This window comes from Fistularia commersonii, chromosome 2, assembly GCF_037954325.1.
Source record: "Fistularia commersonii isolate RoL2024-O1a breed Wild chromosome 2, RoL_Fcom_v1.0, whole genome shotgun sequence".
NCBI lineage: Eukaryota > Metazoa > Chordata > Actinopteri > Syngnathiformes > Fistulariidae > Fistularia > Fistularia commersonii.
In genome coordinates, this window is record NC_141285.1 from 16,092,903 (window position 1) to 16,111,159 (window position 18,257).

The 18,257-nt window shown below is 37.6% G+C and overlaps 1 protein-coding gene across 3 annotated transcripts; it reads left to right on the top strand.

Moving 5' to 3' along the window:
• Positions 1-2,006: 2,006 nt before the first annotated feature.
• On the top strand, positions 2,007-16,977 carry xpo5 (exportin 5). 3 transcript variants are annotated; one of them, XR_015107931.1, is made up of 34 exons: positions 2,007-2,203; positions 2,805-2,926; positions 3,027-3,099; positions 3,173-3,310; positions 3,788-3,970; positions 4,200-4,226; positions 4,342-4,527; positions 6,690-6,766; positions 6,850-6,882; positions 6,975-7,065; positions 7,171-7,254; positions 7,394-7,519; positions 7,589-7,679; positions 7,770-7,898; positions 8,068-8,183; positions 8,284-8,439; positions 9,301-9,342; positions 9,425-9,514; positions 9,646-9,845; positions 9,931-10,033; positions 10,198-10,379; positions 10,666-10,766; positions 10,857-10,953; positions 11,058-11,193; positions 11,658-11,756; positions 11,871-11,917; positions 12,169-12,275; positions 12,831-12,890; positions 12,969-13,063; positions 13,134-13,241; positions 13,786-13,923; positions 14,072-14,236; positions 14,474-14,687; positions 14,740-16,977. XR_015107931.1 is itself a non-coding variant. In XM_086170440.1 (33 exons), the coding sequence occupies exons 1-33, from the start codon at positions 2,102-2,104 to the stop codon at positions 14,624-14,626; spliced, it is 3,657 nt and encodes a 1,218-aa protein (XP_086026566.1). In that variant the 5' UTR covers positions 2,007-2,101; the 3' UTR covers positions 14,627-16,977. The 3 variants fall into 3 exon arrangements, 1 of the variants encoding a protein (XP_086026566.1); XM_086170440.1 differs by having other exon boundaries at positions 14,474-16,977; XR_015107932.1 differs by lacking the exons at positions 14,474-14,687; positions 14,740-16,977 and having other exon boundaries at positions 13,811-13,923; positions 14,072-14,094.
• The last annotated feature ends 1,280 nt before the right edge of the window (positions 16,978-18,257 follow it).

Genomic DNA, 18,257 nt, shown 5'->3' on the forward strand with positions numbered 1-18,257 from the left:
AGAAGTGAAGGAGGCAAATAGAGAAGGAAACCAGATACAAACACCATAATTTTTTTTCTCATGCAAAAAAGTACAGGGCTTTTGGGCAAAAACTCAAAAATGGTTTATAGACAAATGTACCAATTTGTTTCTCAAGAGATGATATAACATTTGGTTTACTTTTAAGCAGCAAAAGAGATGAATTCTGTGTCAATGTTATTTTTGGCCTGGCCAAGTTCTTCATACAGAAAAACCGAATGAAAAAAATGATCCCCCAATTTTACGTTCTTTATAAACGATTTTGAATTATATAAAAAATCTTAGAAACTTATGGAAAAATCCCCAAACCAAAAAATATGGAGTTTTATGGATGAGATTCATTTTGAACCACTAAGTTGAATACATATAATATTCCCCTTGCCATTTATTTATCTATTTATTTTTATTTATTTCTTTTTCTTCTAGAATTAAACATTTCTCACAAACCTTTAATACTATCAACTTGCACAGTTAAGCGATCGCATACACACAAATGTCCCTATGCTTCCTCATACCCGTTGTGTCATTGAAATTCGATTCTACTTTGCCATGTTTGTTTGTAAATATGTACATCCGTTTATACTATATGTGTCCAACAATAATTTGTAAAAAAAAAATAATTAAAAAACGGATACAGCTGCTGGCAAGAGTTTACTACATATATAGGTATTTTGTTTGGGACGGATTGAGGATCTCAGGCACTGATAGCTATACATTCAGAGTAAAATAAATACAATATGTGAATGCCAATTCTGCTTTTTTGAAGATTAACTATTTACTATAAAACAAATTGACACTGCCTTTTGAGATATTGAGATTTTCTTTGGGAGCCACGAGAATAAATAGGAACAGGAACCAGCCCATCTGTGGGACAGCACATGTAAGATGTTCTGGAGATTAAATCAGAGATGTGAGACTGAGATGGTCTGGACATACACAGAGGACGGATGTGGAATATTTGGGCAGAGGAATACTGTGGTTTGAACTACCAAGCAGGAGGCCAACAAGAAGACCAGAGGGGATATTTCTGGAGGCAGTGAGAGAGGACATGAAGTTAGATGGTGTGAGGCGAGAGGATGTAGAAATTAGGGTTAGATGGAGGCAGATGATTTGCTGTGGCGACTCCTGAAGCGAGCAGCCGGGAAAAAAAGAAGACTAAGTTTTGGTCACACAGGTTTCATAAAACTGTTTCGATTTGTTGGAAAGGTTAGTGAAAACAGGATTGTCTTTTGAGACTACACTTATATCTCTAATATTTAGGATCAAGGATTATCATGAGGTTGGGCTACACTTTCCGTTTTCTGATCATAATCATGAATCTGTAATATTCTCAATACAATTCACAGAGCTCACTCGAAAATCACTTTGTTAGAGACAATAAAGTGGAAGTAATATCTTACAGCTTTTTACAAAATGACCAGCTCACATCAAGATTAGGCTTAAACCTCAAAGAGTGCACATTATAAAAGTATGAAAGTATGTTTAGCAATACATCTAAATTGTCCAGTTTGGCACAGACTGTATAAGTGTTTGTCGTAAAGTGAAATAAAGTGAAAATGTGGTTATCCAGTATTCTCTGTTACAATAGCTGTTACACAATGTCTGATGTCAATGTCCATTAAAACAATATGTATATTCTTCATTGGGGCTTTGACATGTGCTTATTGTAATGTAAGTCAACAAAGTTGTAGTTTTTTGTTAAACATAGTGTTTAAATAAAATGAACTGCTATTACACATACAGTGTCATGCTATACTTTGGCACACTTTGGGACAAAAGAATAATTGAATATTTTGCTTCATTTTTTTGTTTTCATCTATCAATATGTATTTGTCGAGAACACTTTAGCACCCGACCTGTATTTTGGATCGAGTAAGGACTCAGAAGTGAGACATCGTTGGAATTAAAAACAAAATCTTCGAATGAAATACAAATCCCAGCATTCACATTCAACGGCGAGCGTGACGCTCAAACCAATACACGCCGCACATTTTGTGCACGTTGGAACGGACGCAGTTCTCTGTCGTTCAGGTGTTTTGCATAAGGGAACTCCTCTTTTTCGTGCCAGCCGCTACCTGCAGCCATGGCTAACCAGGTGGACGCCGTGTGCGAACAGCTTGTCAAAGCAGTAAATGTAATGATGGATGCAGAAACAAGCCAAATTTACCGACTGGAGGCCCTAAAGGTAACATCGTTATGATTGCTAGCTAACGGCTAGCTTGTTGAACTTAATATTTTTGAGCTGATGTGAAAACAGAATGAGATGCCGGCGTAAAATTAGCTGGATAAATATTGTGGATTCTGTCATTACTGTGTAGTAGTAGTTCTATGGCCCATTTTGCTCTCATGTTAAGGTATATCGGGGGTGGGGGGAGAGAGATGCATTGCGGGCGATGTCATGGTCGTCTGCTTACCGTCATATGCATTGTCGCCTCTCATTCACTCATTCCTTCACATTTTCTTCGAGCTAGTCATTAACGTACATAATTGCAGTGCTGTATGTTGCGAGAGTTCGATTTGATGTGGGCTCCAATTTCACAAATGGCACATTGATATGACTTCAATAGCTAACTTAGTTGGCAGGTAAACTACTCGGTTAGCTGTGGCACTAAACGCAGCCACGCTCCTAGCATATTTGGCGAACGTTACTATGTACGTGGATGAACTAGTTGTGCGTTATTATGAATGAATGTTTGTTGTTTGGGTTGATATGTAGCACGATCTATAAAGTATTATACTATAGTGTTTATATTAAAATGTTGGACAATTTCTACTTCTATTACCAGTTTTGTGAAGAGTTTAAAGAGTCAAGCTCCATTTGTGTCCCCTGTGGATTACGGTTAGCCGACAAAGCCCAGCCAGCAATAGTGAGACACTTTGGTTTGCAAGTTTTGGAGCATGTCATCAAGTAAGCATTTGATTTGTATTATTCATCAGTTTTAGAACATAACTCACTGATGAATTTCAATTTTAAAAGGGGCTTGTTTATTTTTATTTTTTTATAACAGATTCAAATGGAACAATATGCAGCAACAAGAGAAAGTCCAGGTAAAGGAGTGTGCCATGCAGCTGTTATCAAATGTAAGTATTATCGAACCTGTAAATTCATGCAAATCATTTAGATCTGATAAAACTTACATGCCCCATTTTTCAGGGTACTCATTCCATCTTGGAGGAGGAAAGCCATGTCAAAGATGCCCTCTCCCGAATCATAGTGGAAATGATAAAAAGGGAATGGCCACAACATTGGCCAGACATGCTGAAAGAAATGGAAACTCTCACCAGCCAAGGAGTGAGTTACAATATTGAGGAAAATTGCTGCTTCTGGTGTTTTTTTTTCTACCTTCTATTCAACTAAAGAGTAATTATTTATTATTCAGTACTTTTTATGTTTACTTTTTAAATTACTTAAAAAGGTTGCTGAATACTACAAATCCTAGTCTCTCAGGGATTAAATAAATATTATATAATAATTTTTACAATTTTAAAATATGATTTTTAAAATTAAAAATAATTTTTGCCACATGATTGAATTGAATTATACCAAGGCTTGACTCCCCACACACAAATCCTCCATTATAACACATTCCCACTAGCATTATACTGCAAAATCTCTATCCCTGCGTCCAAAGAGCTTTTGAAATTCTCACAATTTTTTTTGTCACCCTTCCAGGACTTCATTATGTTTGAGTAGTAGAACACAGCTATGCAAGGTGATTCAAAGGCTGTTTTGGGAGAGAAAGTAAACCTGAAATTGAATGTTTAATAGGAAGCACAGACAGAGCTGGTGATGCTTATCCTGCTGAGGCTTGCCGAGGATGTGATCACCTTTCAGACGTTACCCCACCAGCGCCGCAGAGACATTCAGCAGACTCTCACACAAAACATGGAGAGCATCTTCAACTTCATGATTGCCATTCTGCAACTCAATGTTGAGGACTACCGCAAACTGGTCAGTGAGGTCTTGTCAGCATATATAATTGTATGGTGTATATAAAGAAACATTGGAAACTCCGGTGCAGGATAAGTGGTACAGCCAATGAATGAAAGAATGCATGGTTGATAAGTAAGGTTGACGAAACAAAACATTTACTTATTTGCATTCAGTTAATGGATTGACGGTTACTGATTGAGGACTCATTTAAAAGACATGACTCATATTTTCCTGATGTTTTATTTAGAAAGGATTACCAGGACATGAAATGAAGGTAAGACAAATATACAACACCTAATCCATAAAATACATAGCAAATTTCCTTGTTTTGCTCAGTTAAGATACCAACACTTGACCACTTTCTGCTTGTGTCCTCCCGCAATACACAGGCCCGAGCGCACTGTCGCGTTGCGGTTGCTACACTGAACACACTTGCTGGCTATGTAGACTGGGTCTCTCTGCTGCACATAACTTGTAGAAACTGTCATCTACTGGAGATCTTTTGTCTGCTCATAAGTGAGCCTGAGCTGCAGCTGGAGGCAGCGGAGTGTCTGCTCATTGCCATCAGTCGAAAGGTTGGTGACAAATTTCTCAAAAGTTTTGCATGAACCTGAAGGGCATTTTCTCTCCTATATGGAAGTTAAGGTTTAATTAATTTGATCTGCCTCTTAATAATATCTCAATCAATCAAACTTGCTGAATGACAAGAAGGGAGAATAGTTGGAAATAACACTGCTCTACACCAACAGATCTGTGCGTCTGTCTGAGGTAATTTTGATCATCGGAGCTTGTGCACAGTAGCTGTATGTTAACATCCTCTTGAGCATTATTTTCTTTTGTGATTGAACATCTGCAGTCTGAACCTCCAAACATTTTAAGACAAAGATTCACTACACTTTTCATGTTTCAGAATGTTTTTGAATGATTACATACAGTCTGTCATTAAAACACCTAAAGCAGATTTAATCTATGATACCTTTTTCAAAAATATAATAGAATATCCACTGACGTGCAATGTTGTGATGATGCATAGTTAATGATGTGCTGATGTGATTTGCTTCTTGAAAAGTGAATCTCAGTGGGACTTTCAAGTTTTCAGTCTTGTTTTTACATTTCTATCAGTGCTGTTCATATTTGGCTATACTGTCTCTTTAAGCAATTCTTGTTTGAGGTCCAGAAGCTACAAAACGAATTGTTGTTTTATTGGCAAAGCTGCTTTCATCCATTGCATCTGTTTTTGACTGTGAGCACTGGTAGCCTCATGTTCTTAAATGGCAGACCTCAGGGATGCTGGAGACCGTTAAGCCCAGTTTTATCTCTTTATGGGGATTGTTAAAGGGGCGATTGAGCAAGCAACATACCATCCTCTGCCAAAATTTCCTTGGGGGAAACTGAGTCGTAATTTCCAGTCTGTCGAAGGCGACTCCCATTCTTAGCTGTGGGGATAAGTGGGTTGTGACCTAGAAGACAGGGCTGGCTTGAGACCCAAACACTCTGCCTTTTTTTTCCCACAATCACACCATCCGTATCAATGAACGTTAAGTGCATTTCTGCTGCCAGGCAAGATTAGATTTCATTAGTTAATTAGCAGCCCTGTGGTTTTTGGTCTTCGGTGACATGCGCTCTAGCATGATTCTCAAGGTAAAGAAAGCTGGCCAGAAATGGTTCCTTATGATAGCTGAGCTGTTACATGAAGGAAAGCATCACTGTTGGGAATTCAATATTTACTACTGAAAAGTTTGCTTTCCTGTGCAATCTGACTATTCTTCTTCTTTTTAATTTTGCAACAGTTAATCATCTGCCTTACTCTAATCTTTGCAATTTTACTATTATATTCATGAATGTGTTCAGTGAAAAAAAAATCTCCAACTGTATGAGGGCTTCCAAAATTGCATACCAAAATATTTCCATAAATAATGTGATGTGACTGACTTACAGAGGGTAAAAAAGACCTATAATCACCTCATTAAAATTCTTAAAATAGTCTGTCATTCTCAGTCAAGAAGAATATTTCTGAAACCATAAGAGAATATATGTCAAATACGCCTCAATGTTTGTGATCTGGTGGCTTCAAGTGTCAGTCACCTGTGCTTCAGAGCAACTATCAAATTCAGACTTTAGCTGACCACTGTAAATAATACATCTCCAGTCAAAAGAGTCTTCTGAAGTAAGATTCTATATAAACTTGAGATAACCCTGAAAAGGATGCACTTTAATGTGGCAACAAGAAGAAACCATCAGGGCGGACTCTCACTCCTGGCCTCAAGATGTTTTTTTTTTCCTGGTCTTTTTTCCCCTAGTTTCTTCTCATTTTCAATCGTTGTGATCCCTTCAATTTTTTTTTTTTCCCCCCACCAATTTCATGATTCAATCCGCTCTCTCTGACTGAACAAATTTACAGTAGCCATGTCATGCACACAACCCTTAGTTACACAGATCCAAACACACCAGGCCAGTCACTGCCAGATGGCCCATCCGGCAGTTAGGCCAGAAACTGTGGCATGGAAAAGAAAAAAAGATGAGAAAAGAAGTCTTTTCACATCAGCATTACTGCATACTTTAACTTTGCATAAATTGTAAAATTAAGTATCTACCAATATTTTGCTGGTAATTTAGTAAATTTTATTTTCCAACTAAACACAAAATGTGCCACTAATAAAAACTGCAGTTTCTTTTCGATAAATGTGATTCTTTTGATTATAAGCTGACTATGACATGGCATGATGTTCTGCCACAGGGCAAGCTTGAGGACAGGAAGCCGTTCATGCTGCTGTTTGATGATGTGGCAATCCGTTGCATTCTATCAGCAGCCCAGTGAGTATAACTGTCTCTCTCGCCATCATTCCTCTTCATATTCTGCTTTTTCATCATCTCAGATCGGTTGTGTCTGTCTGTAGGTCAGCAGATGGACTAGAACATTCTGATGCACAGTAAGTAGTTTGACATGATCACTGTGCAGCACACAGGCATAGAGATCATGCTGAATATTTAGTGGTAACTTGTATTTTTTTTTTTTTTTAAGAGCGGTTGAAGTGGTAGAGCGGCGCTATGTGTTTCTAAAGAGGTTATGTCAGGTGCTGTGCGCTCTGGGAAGCCAGCTTTGCTCTCTAGTGGTGAGTTGGTAATTATAGTATTTTCTTCACTCTTCACTCACACAACTTATTATGTACGTTTAAGGTTTTGAAATGACAAAAGAAAACATCACGTTGTCTTTCTAGGGGTCAGATGTGGAGGTTGAAGTACCCACAAATCTCAGCAAGTACATCGAAGCCCTTTTAGCCTTTACTACACATTCCAGTCTGGTGAGACTAAGTCTCAATCACCAATACATGATATAATTCATTTCAAACAACATGAATGTGAATTCCCTAACTCTTTTTTTTTTTCACTTTTTTTTTTAAAATCCCTTGTTTTTTTTATTTTCCCCCTTCACCTCAACAGTTTTTAAGGTCATCCACTCTTGCAACCTGGGGGGCTCTGTTCAGACACGAAACTCTGTCACAGGAAGTAGTTGTCAGGGAGATGGCCATAAAGTTTCTTAGAGTGTCAATGACAAACCTAGTGAAGGTGGGTGTGTTCATCAATCCCAGAGTGTTTTGTGGTCAAAAAGGATGTTAAAGGTTCTTTTCTTTACAGACTGGGTTTCCATCCAGAAATAATAACCCGAGCTGTCAGTACTCACGTGTGGACTTTGACAGCGATGAGGACTTCAACTTGTTTTTTAACTGTTCGTACTACAAGCACTATATACTTAATGTTATTTATATTTTAGTTTTTGTATCTTGATGATTTTCATGATTATTTTCAACCTTCACAGCTTTCCGAGCACAGAATGGGGAGGTGGTGAGGACTGCATGTCGCATGGTTCCACTGGAAGCCTTTAACATAGCAGCAGAATGGTTGCAATTTCAAATTGCCAGCCCTAGTGATGTTGGAGATGCCACATGTAAGTGCCGTATTGAGCATTTGAGAAACTGATTGTCTTTTAGGCTCTGTGATTAACCAAGCATTTTATCAAACTATAAAAAAGGCAAAGCCAAGTTCTTATCTAGATATGTATGTGTATAATTTTTGTTTTATCTCACCTTATTTCTCCTATTCCCTTTACATGTTAGACAAGACATCTGAAGGCCTGTGCTCCCTTCTGTCTCCGTCTGTGGTCCAGTGGGATGCCATGACAGTCTTCCTGGAGTGCATGGTTGGACAGATATTCAAACACCTTCCAGAGGAGGTAAGCTGATATGCTGACATTAGAACAAAGGAGCATGGGAAAAGATAGCAATGGTAAAGGTGTGAAGTTCTGCCCTCTCCCTCTTTTTGTTTCTTTATAGAAGTTGCCCATTGATAAGAGCATTGAGCTACTGCAGGCTGTGCTGAACTATGACACCAAGGATCCGCTCATCTTGTCCTGTGTGCTAACCAATGTCTCAGCTCTCTTTCCTTTTGCCACACATCGGTCCCACTTTGTGTCACAGGTTCTGTACAAGGTCAGTCAAAACACTTAGTTCCTTGATAGTTTTCCATGTATCTGCAATTATCAGTATTTTGCCCAAAGATGCAGATATATTAAAATTGCATCATGAATACTTAAGCTGTCCTGTCAGGTGCTGTGTCCTCATTTCCTCTCTTATGTAAATGACTGACACACAAATAGTTCCCTCTAATTAGCAGTTGCTGGTTTAAGTGTTAAAAAGCTACAGGAAAACACCAGTGACAGCAGCAAAGAGTTGACTGCTAAATAACCAATGTGATTTTTATGTCCTGTTATTCTGATGCGTAAAATAGTGTAGCTGCATGTCACTTGCATCTCAAGACACACCAACAAAAACTGGCTCGCATTTTTTAAACAGTGACAAAGATTGCCTTCCTACTATCAATCACAAATAATAGGAGTGCACAGGGTTGATCACATCTGATTCCCAAGATTTTCCTGATCAATATATTAGTCTACACAATTTGGATTTATTTGTAAAATCAGTATCTCACACTGTGCAAAATGATCAAATATCAGCAATCCAGAAACATCCAACTTGCTTCCATATAGAGGTAAATATACCTGAAAATATTAATATTTGATGACAAAGAAATGGGAAGATCTTGACTTTTGTCTCTTCAAGATGCTAAATGCAAATTAAATATTCATTGATCAATTTAAAACTTTACAAATCATAAGTTCATTGACTGTCACACCAGTAATAAATTTGCATACTCTGATTTCATATTTTTTTTCTACATACTGTGTTTGCATTGATGTGCAGATAGCTATACACACCCACTGCGGCTTTGGAATAACTTGTGTAGATATTTGATTCTCAGGTAATACATTAAGCATCTTTTTGGCCCTACAGCTCTTTAAATCTATCACATTTGAAGTTGGTCAGGAAAATAAGGTGAGTAACTTTGACAGAGCTAAATATCAACACCTGTCTTAATATTTCACATTAAATGTTAAACATGTATTCATCTGTTTAGGCTCCTCGAACCCGAGCTGTAAATAATGTGAGGAGGCACGCCTGTTCATCCATTATCAAGATTTGCAGGGATTATCCACAGTTCATTTTGGTAAATATCCAATATCAATGTTGGAGATGAAAAGTCTGTGAAACACGGTGGCTCACTTTTACTTGACTTTTCAGGTTAAGCATGAAATAAGAGATGTCACTCTTTTTTCGTTTTTTCTTTTACCTCTGCAGCCTTGTTTTGACATGTTTTACAATCACGTCAAGAAGCTGTTCTCAAGCAATGTCGCGCTGACTCACATGGAGAAATGTTCACTGATGGAGTCTCTGGTGCTGATCAGCAATCAATTCAAAGACTTTGAAAAGCAGAAGGCTTTTCTAGAGGAACTCATGGCTTCTGTAGTTGCAGAGTGGACCTCGGATGAGATGAAGCAGTGCGTTATGATTCCAGCTTTCAAGTATGAAATGAAAAGAGCTTTAGATGTCACCACTAACTGCAAGGCTGTCTTTTTCTCGCAGTGTACTGTGGAATCCCGCTGTGTTCCTGTCCTTTATAGGAGCTGATCAGGTCGTCACTGAGCAAAGTAAAGAAGCAGACACAGCAGGCCTCAACCGAGGGCGGGTAAGAAAATTGGTTGTAAGCTGTCGAGAAATTAATATTCTGTAGTGACTGAATTATTGTCACTTGGTTTCCTATTATGCTCTCTTTTCAGAAGTCAAATGTCATATGTCACAATATGTAGTTGCTTTTTCTTTTTTTTTATTTCACGTTCTTTATCTTTTCAGATTGGCTTCTGTTTGTGTGCCATGCTCGGTGTGGTCAAGCGGGCTCGTTGGCCTGCTGATCAGGAGGAGGCTAAGACTGGTGGCTTTATCATGGGCTATACTCCTGCTGGAGACCCAATTTACAGAAACCCCTTTTCTGCCCAGTTCCTGGTCTTGCTGCCCAACATACTGGCCCTCATTCGGTAGGTAAACATGTCCAATTTCCACCCAAATTTCAAAATTCTCGGAATTTAAGAAAAGGCAAACCATGTCATTGGAATAATCAAAAGTTTGTGAAACTGAGATGTTTTACCAAATAGGTTTTACTGTATTTACAAACCAGTGTCAAATCTAACATTCCAGCAAATTCTGAGACACAATTAGTCACACTGATAACCCCTTTCTTTACAATAGCCAAATGTTCTGTAATTATCTCCTGTATTACTCTGATGTCACTGATTTAAGATTCTTTTGCTTATGTCACCGCAGGACTCAAAACTGTTTATTTACACCAGAGAACAGGGCACGTTTGAGCGAGACCTTCTCCAGGGCCCATGACATGATGGATTCAGAGAAAAATGTGGTTCTTGGTTAGACTTTTTTTATTCTGTAGCTGCACACGTAAACTTTAAGTTGAAAATATTAAGTTCAAGCAATCTTAATTACCATCCTATCTCCAGGTCTCTGTCAGCCTCTCCTGGATATAAATGATTCTCCTGTGTATAGAACAAACCTGGAACGCATGCAGAGCTTCTTCAGTCTGTTATATGACAACTGGTGAGAACTGAATTGGAGCTGTTGAAGTTAACTACGCAAATATGTATTTTTAGTGTTTATTTTTGAATTGCACCTGAATTCTACATCCTCTCTCTCCTCTCTAGCTTTCATATTCTTGGAAATGCAGGACTTTCTCTACAGCAGGAATTCTACAACATTGAGAGGTTGGGTGAAGAGATTGCTGCCTCTGCGTTTGTCTCCCTTGAATTTGTGCCTGACCACAGACTTCGACCAATGATTCATATCCTTGTTTGATTTGATATTCTTGATCAGACCTTGGCTTGATAAAACAGCATGAAACCAATGGTTTGATGAGGCATCTAGTGATGTTTTGTTTTTGGTTAAACAAGTTCAGCTTTTTTCCTGGTTAAAACCCTTTCAAATTTAAGTCATATTGTGAAATTGCCCTAGTTCTACCTGGTAAGGCAAACAGAGGAATTTGGAAGTTTCACCATTGCAAACTGACTTGCTAGTGTTATTAGTTCACTCATATTTGAATTAGGGTATGAACAAGGCAACTTGAAAAGAAATACAGGTGAGAAATTGCTCAAAAACAGCTCAATTAGCCTAATTTATTTCTGCCTATAGTCATTCATTTTCTGAACCATCCCAAAACTCAATATTTAACAATTAATGTGATTTTTCAAAAATGGTAAATTCTTTATTGCTGTTGGTGGAATATCAAAAGTCCTTAACCAGCATTACGGTTATTTCTAAAGCAGTTGGTGCAGTCATGTCCTCAGGAATGCTACAACACTCTGCTCTGCCCCCTCCTGAGCCCCCTCTTTGCCTACATGCTGCAGGTAACACCTCTGAATCTAATAAATTACTGAGGAAATAAAATTGCCCTATGGTCATCTAACAGTTAACTTTTTTTTGCCTTACTCTCACATGTTTGCATTTGGTAAATACTAAAGAGCCTGAACAACAAGTGGCAGGTCATCAACCAGAGGACTTCAGTCAAGTAAGCTGTTTTTAACTTATGAGATTTGCGCTTGATCATCCTAGTTCAAACATAATTTATGTCACAGTGTGAGATGTTAACATATGAAAAATACTTATGAGAAAATTAGTTTCATTTTGGTTTTGGTTTCGTTAGTTTTGATTTGGGTAACTGATTAATAAAGTTGCATCAGTTACAAGCCTCCACTAATTACATGGAGGAACTAATGTTGATACTGGGTTGATACTAAAGGTGACAAAAATCTTCTCTAGTGGGGAAGATGAGCAGGAGGTGGTGTGTCAGGAGAGTCAGGTGACACAGGAGATGTTGGAGGAGCAGCTTGTGCGCCTGCTAACCAGGGAGATCCTGGATCTTCTCAGTAAGTCTCATTATTACATGGAGTTACACCGCATGTCAGAGCAGTCCAAGGTCATTTTTGAATTGTCAATCATTTGAAAATTTGTCACATCAAGCAAAGTTCAATGGTTTAAGGGTAATGCCAAAAGTGTGATATTTATGCAATTTTTAATCAGGCAATATTTATTGAAAATCATACTAATCCCTTTGCCAGTCACTGCTGCTAAATTACTAGAGTTATTATACATAACAACAGAGTCTTTTAAATTCAGTTGAATTCTGGTGTTTTGTGTCACTATGATAAATAGGATGGTTTGCCTACTGGATATACCTTCTAAAACAACAAAAATGTTGTTATTTATTATTAACAACTGTTTGCATGGTTTAATCTCTAAAGGTACTTGCCCCTGTGATTTTTTTTTTTTATTAAAAAGCAAATTATCAACAATACCATGGCTTAACTGTTAAATGCAGACTAATACAGTTCTATTAGACAGTAGATTTCTGTAGGTAGATATCTGACAAGTCTTTAAAAAGAAAATCAGTCTTAAAAAATACTTATCCTCTTTCCATTTAGCTGTGAGCTGTATTTCAAGAAAAGTGCCTGAACCAGCAGCCAACAAGGAGGACATTGATGGTGAGCGACAAGATACAAGAAGCTGCTTTGAATTTTTTCAGATAAATTCAGTTAAAACTGTAAGACGTGACTTTTCAGAGGAAGACATGATGATGGATTCAGTCCAGACGGTGTCTCCTGCACAGCCCACAGAAGAGCTTACTGAGCTGGGAAAATGCTTGATGAAGCATGAGGTCAGGACTACTTGAGTTGACAGTGTTACCACTGCTCACAGGCCTAGAACTCATTAAATATTTTTTCCAGAACATCTACATGACCCTACTGACCCTGTCCTTCACCTCGCTGTCATGGAAGGACACCACTAACTGTCACCGCACTGCTTCCATTGTCTGCTGGACTCTTCTGCGGCAGGTAGCACAACCAGTGCACAAACCATTCAATAGGAGTCTCTATGTTAGTCTTTTAGTACTACAAAACTAGTACACATTGTCAAAGCCAGTCTTAAAGCTGTATTTTCTGAAAATAGCTTGTTTGGGAATATTATGTATTTTTGGACTATCATCAGCTCCGCATTTGTTTACAGTAAGATGGCACAAAAAAGGTCAACTGTAAAATGATCTTCAGTGGCTCGGTAAAGGCTGGTGAAGAAAACCATTCACCTAGTGCACCAAGGTGGTTTGTTAAAATTGTCACAGTATGTGCAGTATCCTGCATAAAACTCTCAAACAACATCTCAAAAGGTTCACTGCAAATAAAGGGTTTGTGTAGACTGTGCAAAACCCCATTTTGTTACATACAAAGTATTTTAAGTCAATGCAGTGATGACCCTTCGCTCTATCTACAACTCCCTGCCTGTGGACTGGAAATGGAGCCATTTTAAGGTTTATTCTTTAATATAAAGATCTTTTTATTTTTTATTTTCCTCTGCATCCTCACATTTACTTCGTCTGTACAGGTGGTTGGGGGAAATCTTCTTCCAGAGGCAGTAACTTGGTTCTTTACCAGTGTTCTGAGGGGCCTTCAGACACATGGGCAGCACGAAGTCTGCAACTCTACCCTCTCTCAGCTTGCCATGTTAATCTATGAAAACCTGGTGAGAATAAACTGACAAAAACGACATAACTGCACTTGTCGACTCATTAAGGATTGACATTATGCAAGACCTGTCATAGAGATTTCTTATTTTAGTTCTAGAATATTGAATGGGGATGTCTATGTGCCTGTCTTTCTATCCATTTTAGCGGCCTCGTTATATGGAGCTGAGAGCAGTGATGACCCAAATTCCCGACATCAGTGTGGAGTCTCTGGACCTTTATGATCACCGGCTGTTAGATCCTGTAGCCCAAAAGGTCGGAGACAAAAAAAGGAAAGACCAGTTCAAGAAGCTCATCGCAGGAACTGTTGGGGTAATGTCACATTTTACCACTAGATGTCAGCATTGCCCGAGTATATATACCTCAGTTTCAACAGCTCCAATATACAAGTGCAAATCATCGCCCTGTGGTGTTGTCAGACTGTATTGGGAGACTTGTGAAGTTAGCAGCCAGAATCTCAGAGCAACTCTACCACATCATTCACTGTTAGGAAATCATCTGTGTAACTTTTGCATTGTTGGGTTTACCCTCTCCTCTCTCTACCAACAGAAAGCTCTTTGCCAACAGTTCAGGAAGGAGGTTCACATCCGAAATCTTCCATCCCTCTTTAAAAAGCCGAAGTCAGACAACGATATACTGGACAATCAAGCTCTGGGCCTGGATGCTCTCTTTTCTCCAGAGAATGACACCCTGAGAACCTAGTGATTCAAAGGGACTCAGCCATGACTGTAGAAAGAGATACCCCCACCTCCTCAATACACAAACACACACACACACACACACACACACACACACACACACACACACACACACACACACACACACACACACACTTGTCAATGTGGTGTGCACTAACCAACATATCTGTCAACACTGCTCAACTTACTGCTGCTAATTTGTTACATTACTCTGCACTACCTTCTGATAAGTAATAACCTTAGTAATCTTTAGTTAAATCACACAGCTGATAGCTAATGAACACCAACACAGTATGTACATACACTACTGTGCAAAGGTTTGAAGTGTTAGATATTAGATATTCTAACATTTTTTTTCTCTGCAAAAGACACATCGTCTAGAACATTGTTTGCTTGCAGAGTTTCATTATTCTAAAAACCTAATCAATATATAAGGAAAAAAATATTTTTGAACTGTTTTAGCAATGTAAATTGCTGCTGTGCTAGTTAAAAACATGATTAAAAAAGCTTTTCTTTAGACCTATCATCACTGTATTCTCAATCTCAGGAATGAAGGCTTTTCCTTCTGAGATCTTGTGAAGAAACTGCAGCTCCTGCTCAGTGCGGTGCAGTTCTTTAGTCACAGCACACTGTAAGTTGTTAGTTAAAAAAAGGAAAAATTAAAAATAAGCAATTTTGTGTTTCTGATTTTGCTGTACTGAAACAATATCCTTGTGGCCTCAAATCAAACAATGTTCTGCACTAAATGAGACTGTGGGGGCACTTAAACCATGTGGGCAGGGTGACGTGTCCATCAAGGCAGTCCGTTCAGTCACATCTTACCCAGATCTCTATCTAAAGAAACTGACCCATCAAATGCCAAAGGTCTGCTTTGTTTCAGTTTTTCTTTGATTAAATTATTAATTGATTAACATTCTACTTCAAATGTTGTCAACAGCTGTATTTTCTGTATGATTTATTTCCTCAGAGTCAAATACTTGTTTTCAATGAAAACACACAAACAGTAAACCCCAAACTTAACCATCTCTGTGTATGTATACTTATGACTTTTTATAAGCATGACTTGTTAAAAAAAAATCATAGGAATAGCAGGGTTGAGATACAATATGTCCTGCGCCAAGCCTCTGTTTCAGCCACACTCCTGGCTTGAGCAAGTCCTTGCCATTTTTCCATGGGCCTTTTTCTTTGATGGGCAATATTTGCCCAATACACACTTAATGCTCACTAAACCTGTTATTTAAGCATCTATCACACAGAAAGCCCAACTGTGTTAATTTTTTTCATATTGAAGTGGGCTGATAATTATTTCTAAATAAGTAACTTTATGAAGGAAGTATTGACATTATTAAAATGCTTGGCCTTTGAAAATCATTAAAGAGGCATGCGTTGGTAGATATGTTGTGTGCCATGCAACCACTATCACAATTGTTACATTCCTGATGATTAAAAAAAAAAAAGTCAAATCAAAACTTGAACCCGTTTGTGTATTTTGATATGACTGGGTAGCATGTGGTATTCACCTTGGAGAATACACTATTGGCACATCAGATTTGATGTTGAGGTTACCAAACAAATATCGTAACTGTCATAAATGAGAAGCATTTTTGTTTGTTTGCTTTTTTTGTATCGTAGACAAATGATATTGGACAATTATTGCAAGTTGCCACTAAATTATACTGCCTAGGTACAGTTTTACATTTTTTTTTTCTGAGTTTCTTCAACTCATGATACAAATTGTCATATTGTGTCACTACTCAGCTGAGTTGTTTGACATTTGTGTGTGAGAAGCTATTAACTGTTTTATTAAAGATTACCCCACTAATGTGTAGCTTACACCAAGTCAGTCAGTAGTATTTAAGCTTTTCAGTTGTCAGTGACTTTTTTTCTTCTTTCATGCTTGTACTGGTTTTGCCAGCCATAAAAAAAGATGAACCAGCACTACATTCCTATATTGTCCAGGAGATAATTTTAAGGTATATATTTGTTGGATGTTATTTGCTCTTATGGAGCTGTCCTGATAGAGAGTGATTTTCTTTTATGTGGCTATTGGCCCCACTGTAGTTAATGGGGATTATTTTCCATCATTTGACTTTCATTGACATTGTTCACTTGTTTGCATGCCTGCGGTCGAGACAGGTCTACATATCAGATGTTGGACTGGGAACAAGTTCACATCAAATTCCTAGATATTGGAACAATCAAATTAAATGACCTTCCTGTCTTTGTATTGTTCATATAGCATCATTTTTAAAACTGCTTGTCCTATAAGATGTTCTGTACAAAGAAGGAAACTGGCTTTTTTAAAAGTGTAGTGTAGGTTATATTTTGTTTTTAAATAAAGTGATTTAATTTTAGTGAGTCAATGTGTCTTTTCCTTATTTGAGTGCATTTACTATAATTAGATGAGAATTAGTCAAGCTTTATCAACCAGTGTGAAAATTTGTAGTAACGCACAAATCTTGAACACTTCCAAGAGGTTTGTACTACAAAAATGCATATATTACACAATCACCTTATCCTTCTTTCAATGGCAGCACAAATAATCAGATGTTATTTCTGCATGTCTGATAAAAGTGAAGGTGATGTATAAAGGGATCAAAACCCGTAATATTATCCCAAGGTTTACAAGTGTTCAATTCCAATTAATGTGAATTCATGCTCTTCATGAATATATGTTTTTATCTTTAATCATTCAAAAGACTGTTCCTGAGCACAAAAGCAAAAATGTAGTAAGTAACTAGGGTTAAGATGTTACTGGGAAACTGACAAATTTGTAGGAGTCGGGATTTGTGTAATACACTGGAAATGTCAATTCACACTATATCTAGGTATGGGTAGCAATGTATTCGTATACTTCAGAATACTCCTGATTCAATAGTTGAAGCGCCTATAGGAAAACATTACAGGTACAGATAAATTAGTATTTCTAAGTACTTTATATCTGAAAGATTTCGAGTTATTTCAAAGTCTATTTCTACACATGTACACAATACATATTTTTAAATTAATTTTAACATTCATGATTTAGATTATTTCTGCTTCAGTTTAATTCCAGATAATTTTCCTGAGTGAAATTAACACTCAGCCCCCCACCCATTTTTTAAAGTGAAGTTTAATGAATTCCAAGGTTTGACAATAAAATGTTCTGCATGACTATGCATTTCTTACTACGGCCTCCAGGGGAGTCATAGAGCCCCAAATAGTCAAATAAACGCCTGGGCAGAGAGGATGGAGATGAGTTTGCAGTATCAACGGTCCATTAAATGGTAAGACTCATTTTGACGCTAAGCATTCAGCAACCATATATATATATATATATATATTACCTTATTAAAAGAGGACTGCAAGATTGGCCACCACATTTTCCCCTGTTTGCACACAAACATAATCATTCCTTCAAGACATAGCCACAAATAAATCTGTCCACAAGCACATGGCTTGTTTATAAGTTTAAATCAAGATAAATTCAAATAAGTTGCTTCTCGATCAGTATTACTTGTACCATATGAATGAATGATGAGCAAAAAAAAAAGTTATGGTCTTAAATAGAGGTATTACTTATTTGAGGTTACGCAAAATTTCATTTAACATAAATATTCTTTGAGAAGTGACTGATATGAAAATGTATTCCTATG

What these genes read in the sequence shown, in the direction of transcription:
- xpo5 (XM_086170440.1), top strand. Translation starts at nt 2,102, where the DNA reads ATGGCTAACCAGGTGGACGCCGTGTGCGAACAGCTTGTCAAAGCAGTA. An exon ending in TCAAACACCTTCCAGAGGAG is followed by an intron (nt 8,184 to 8,283) that starts GTAAGCTGATAT and finishes GTTTCTTTATAG; the next exon opens with AAGTTGCCCATTGATAAGAG. An exon ending in ACCTCGGATGAGATGAAGCA is followed by an intron (nt 9,846 to 9,930) that starts GTGCGTTATGAT and finishes TTTTTCTCGCAG; the next exon opens with TGTACTGTGGAATCCCGCTG.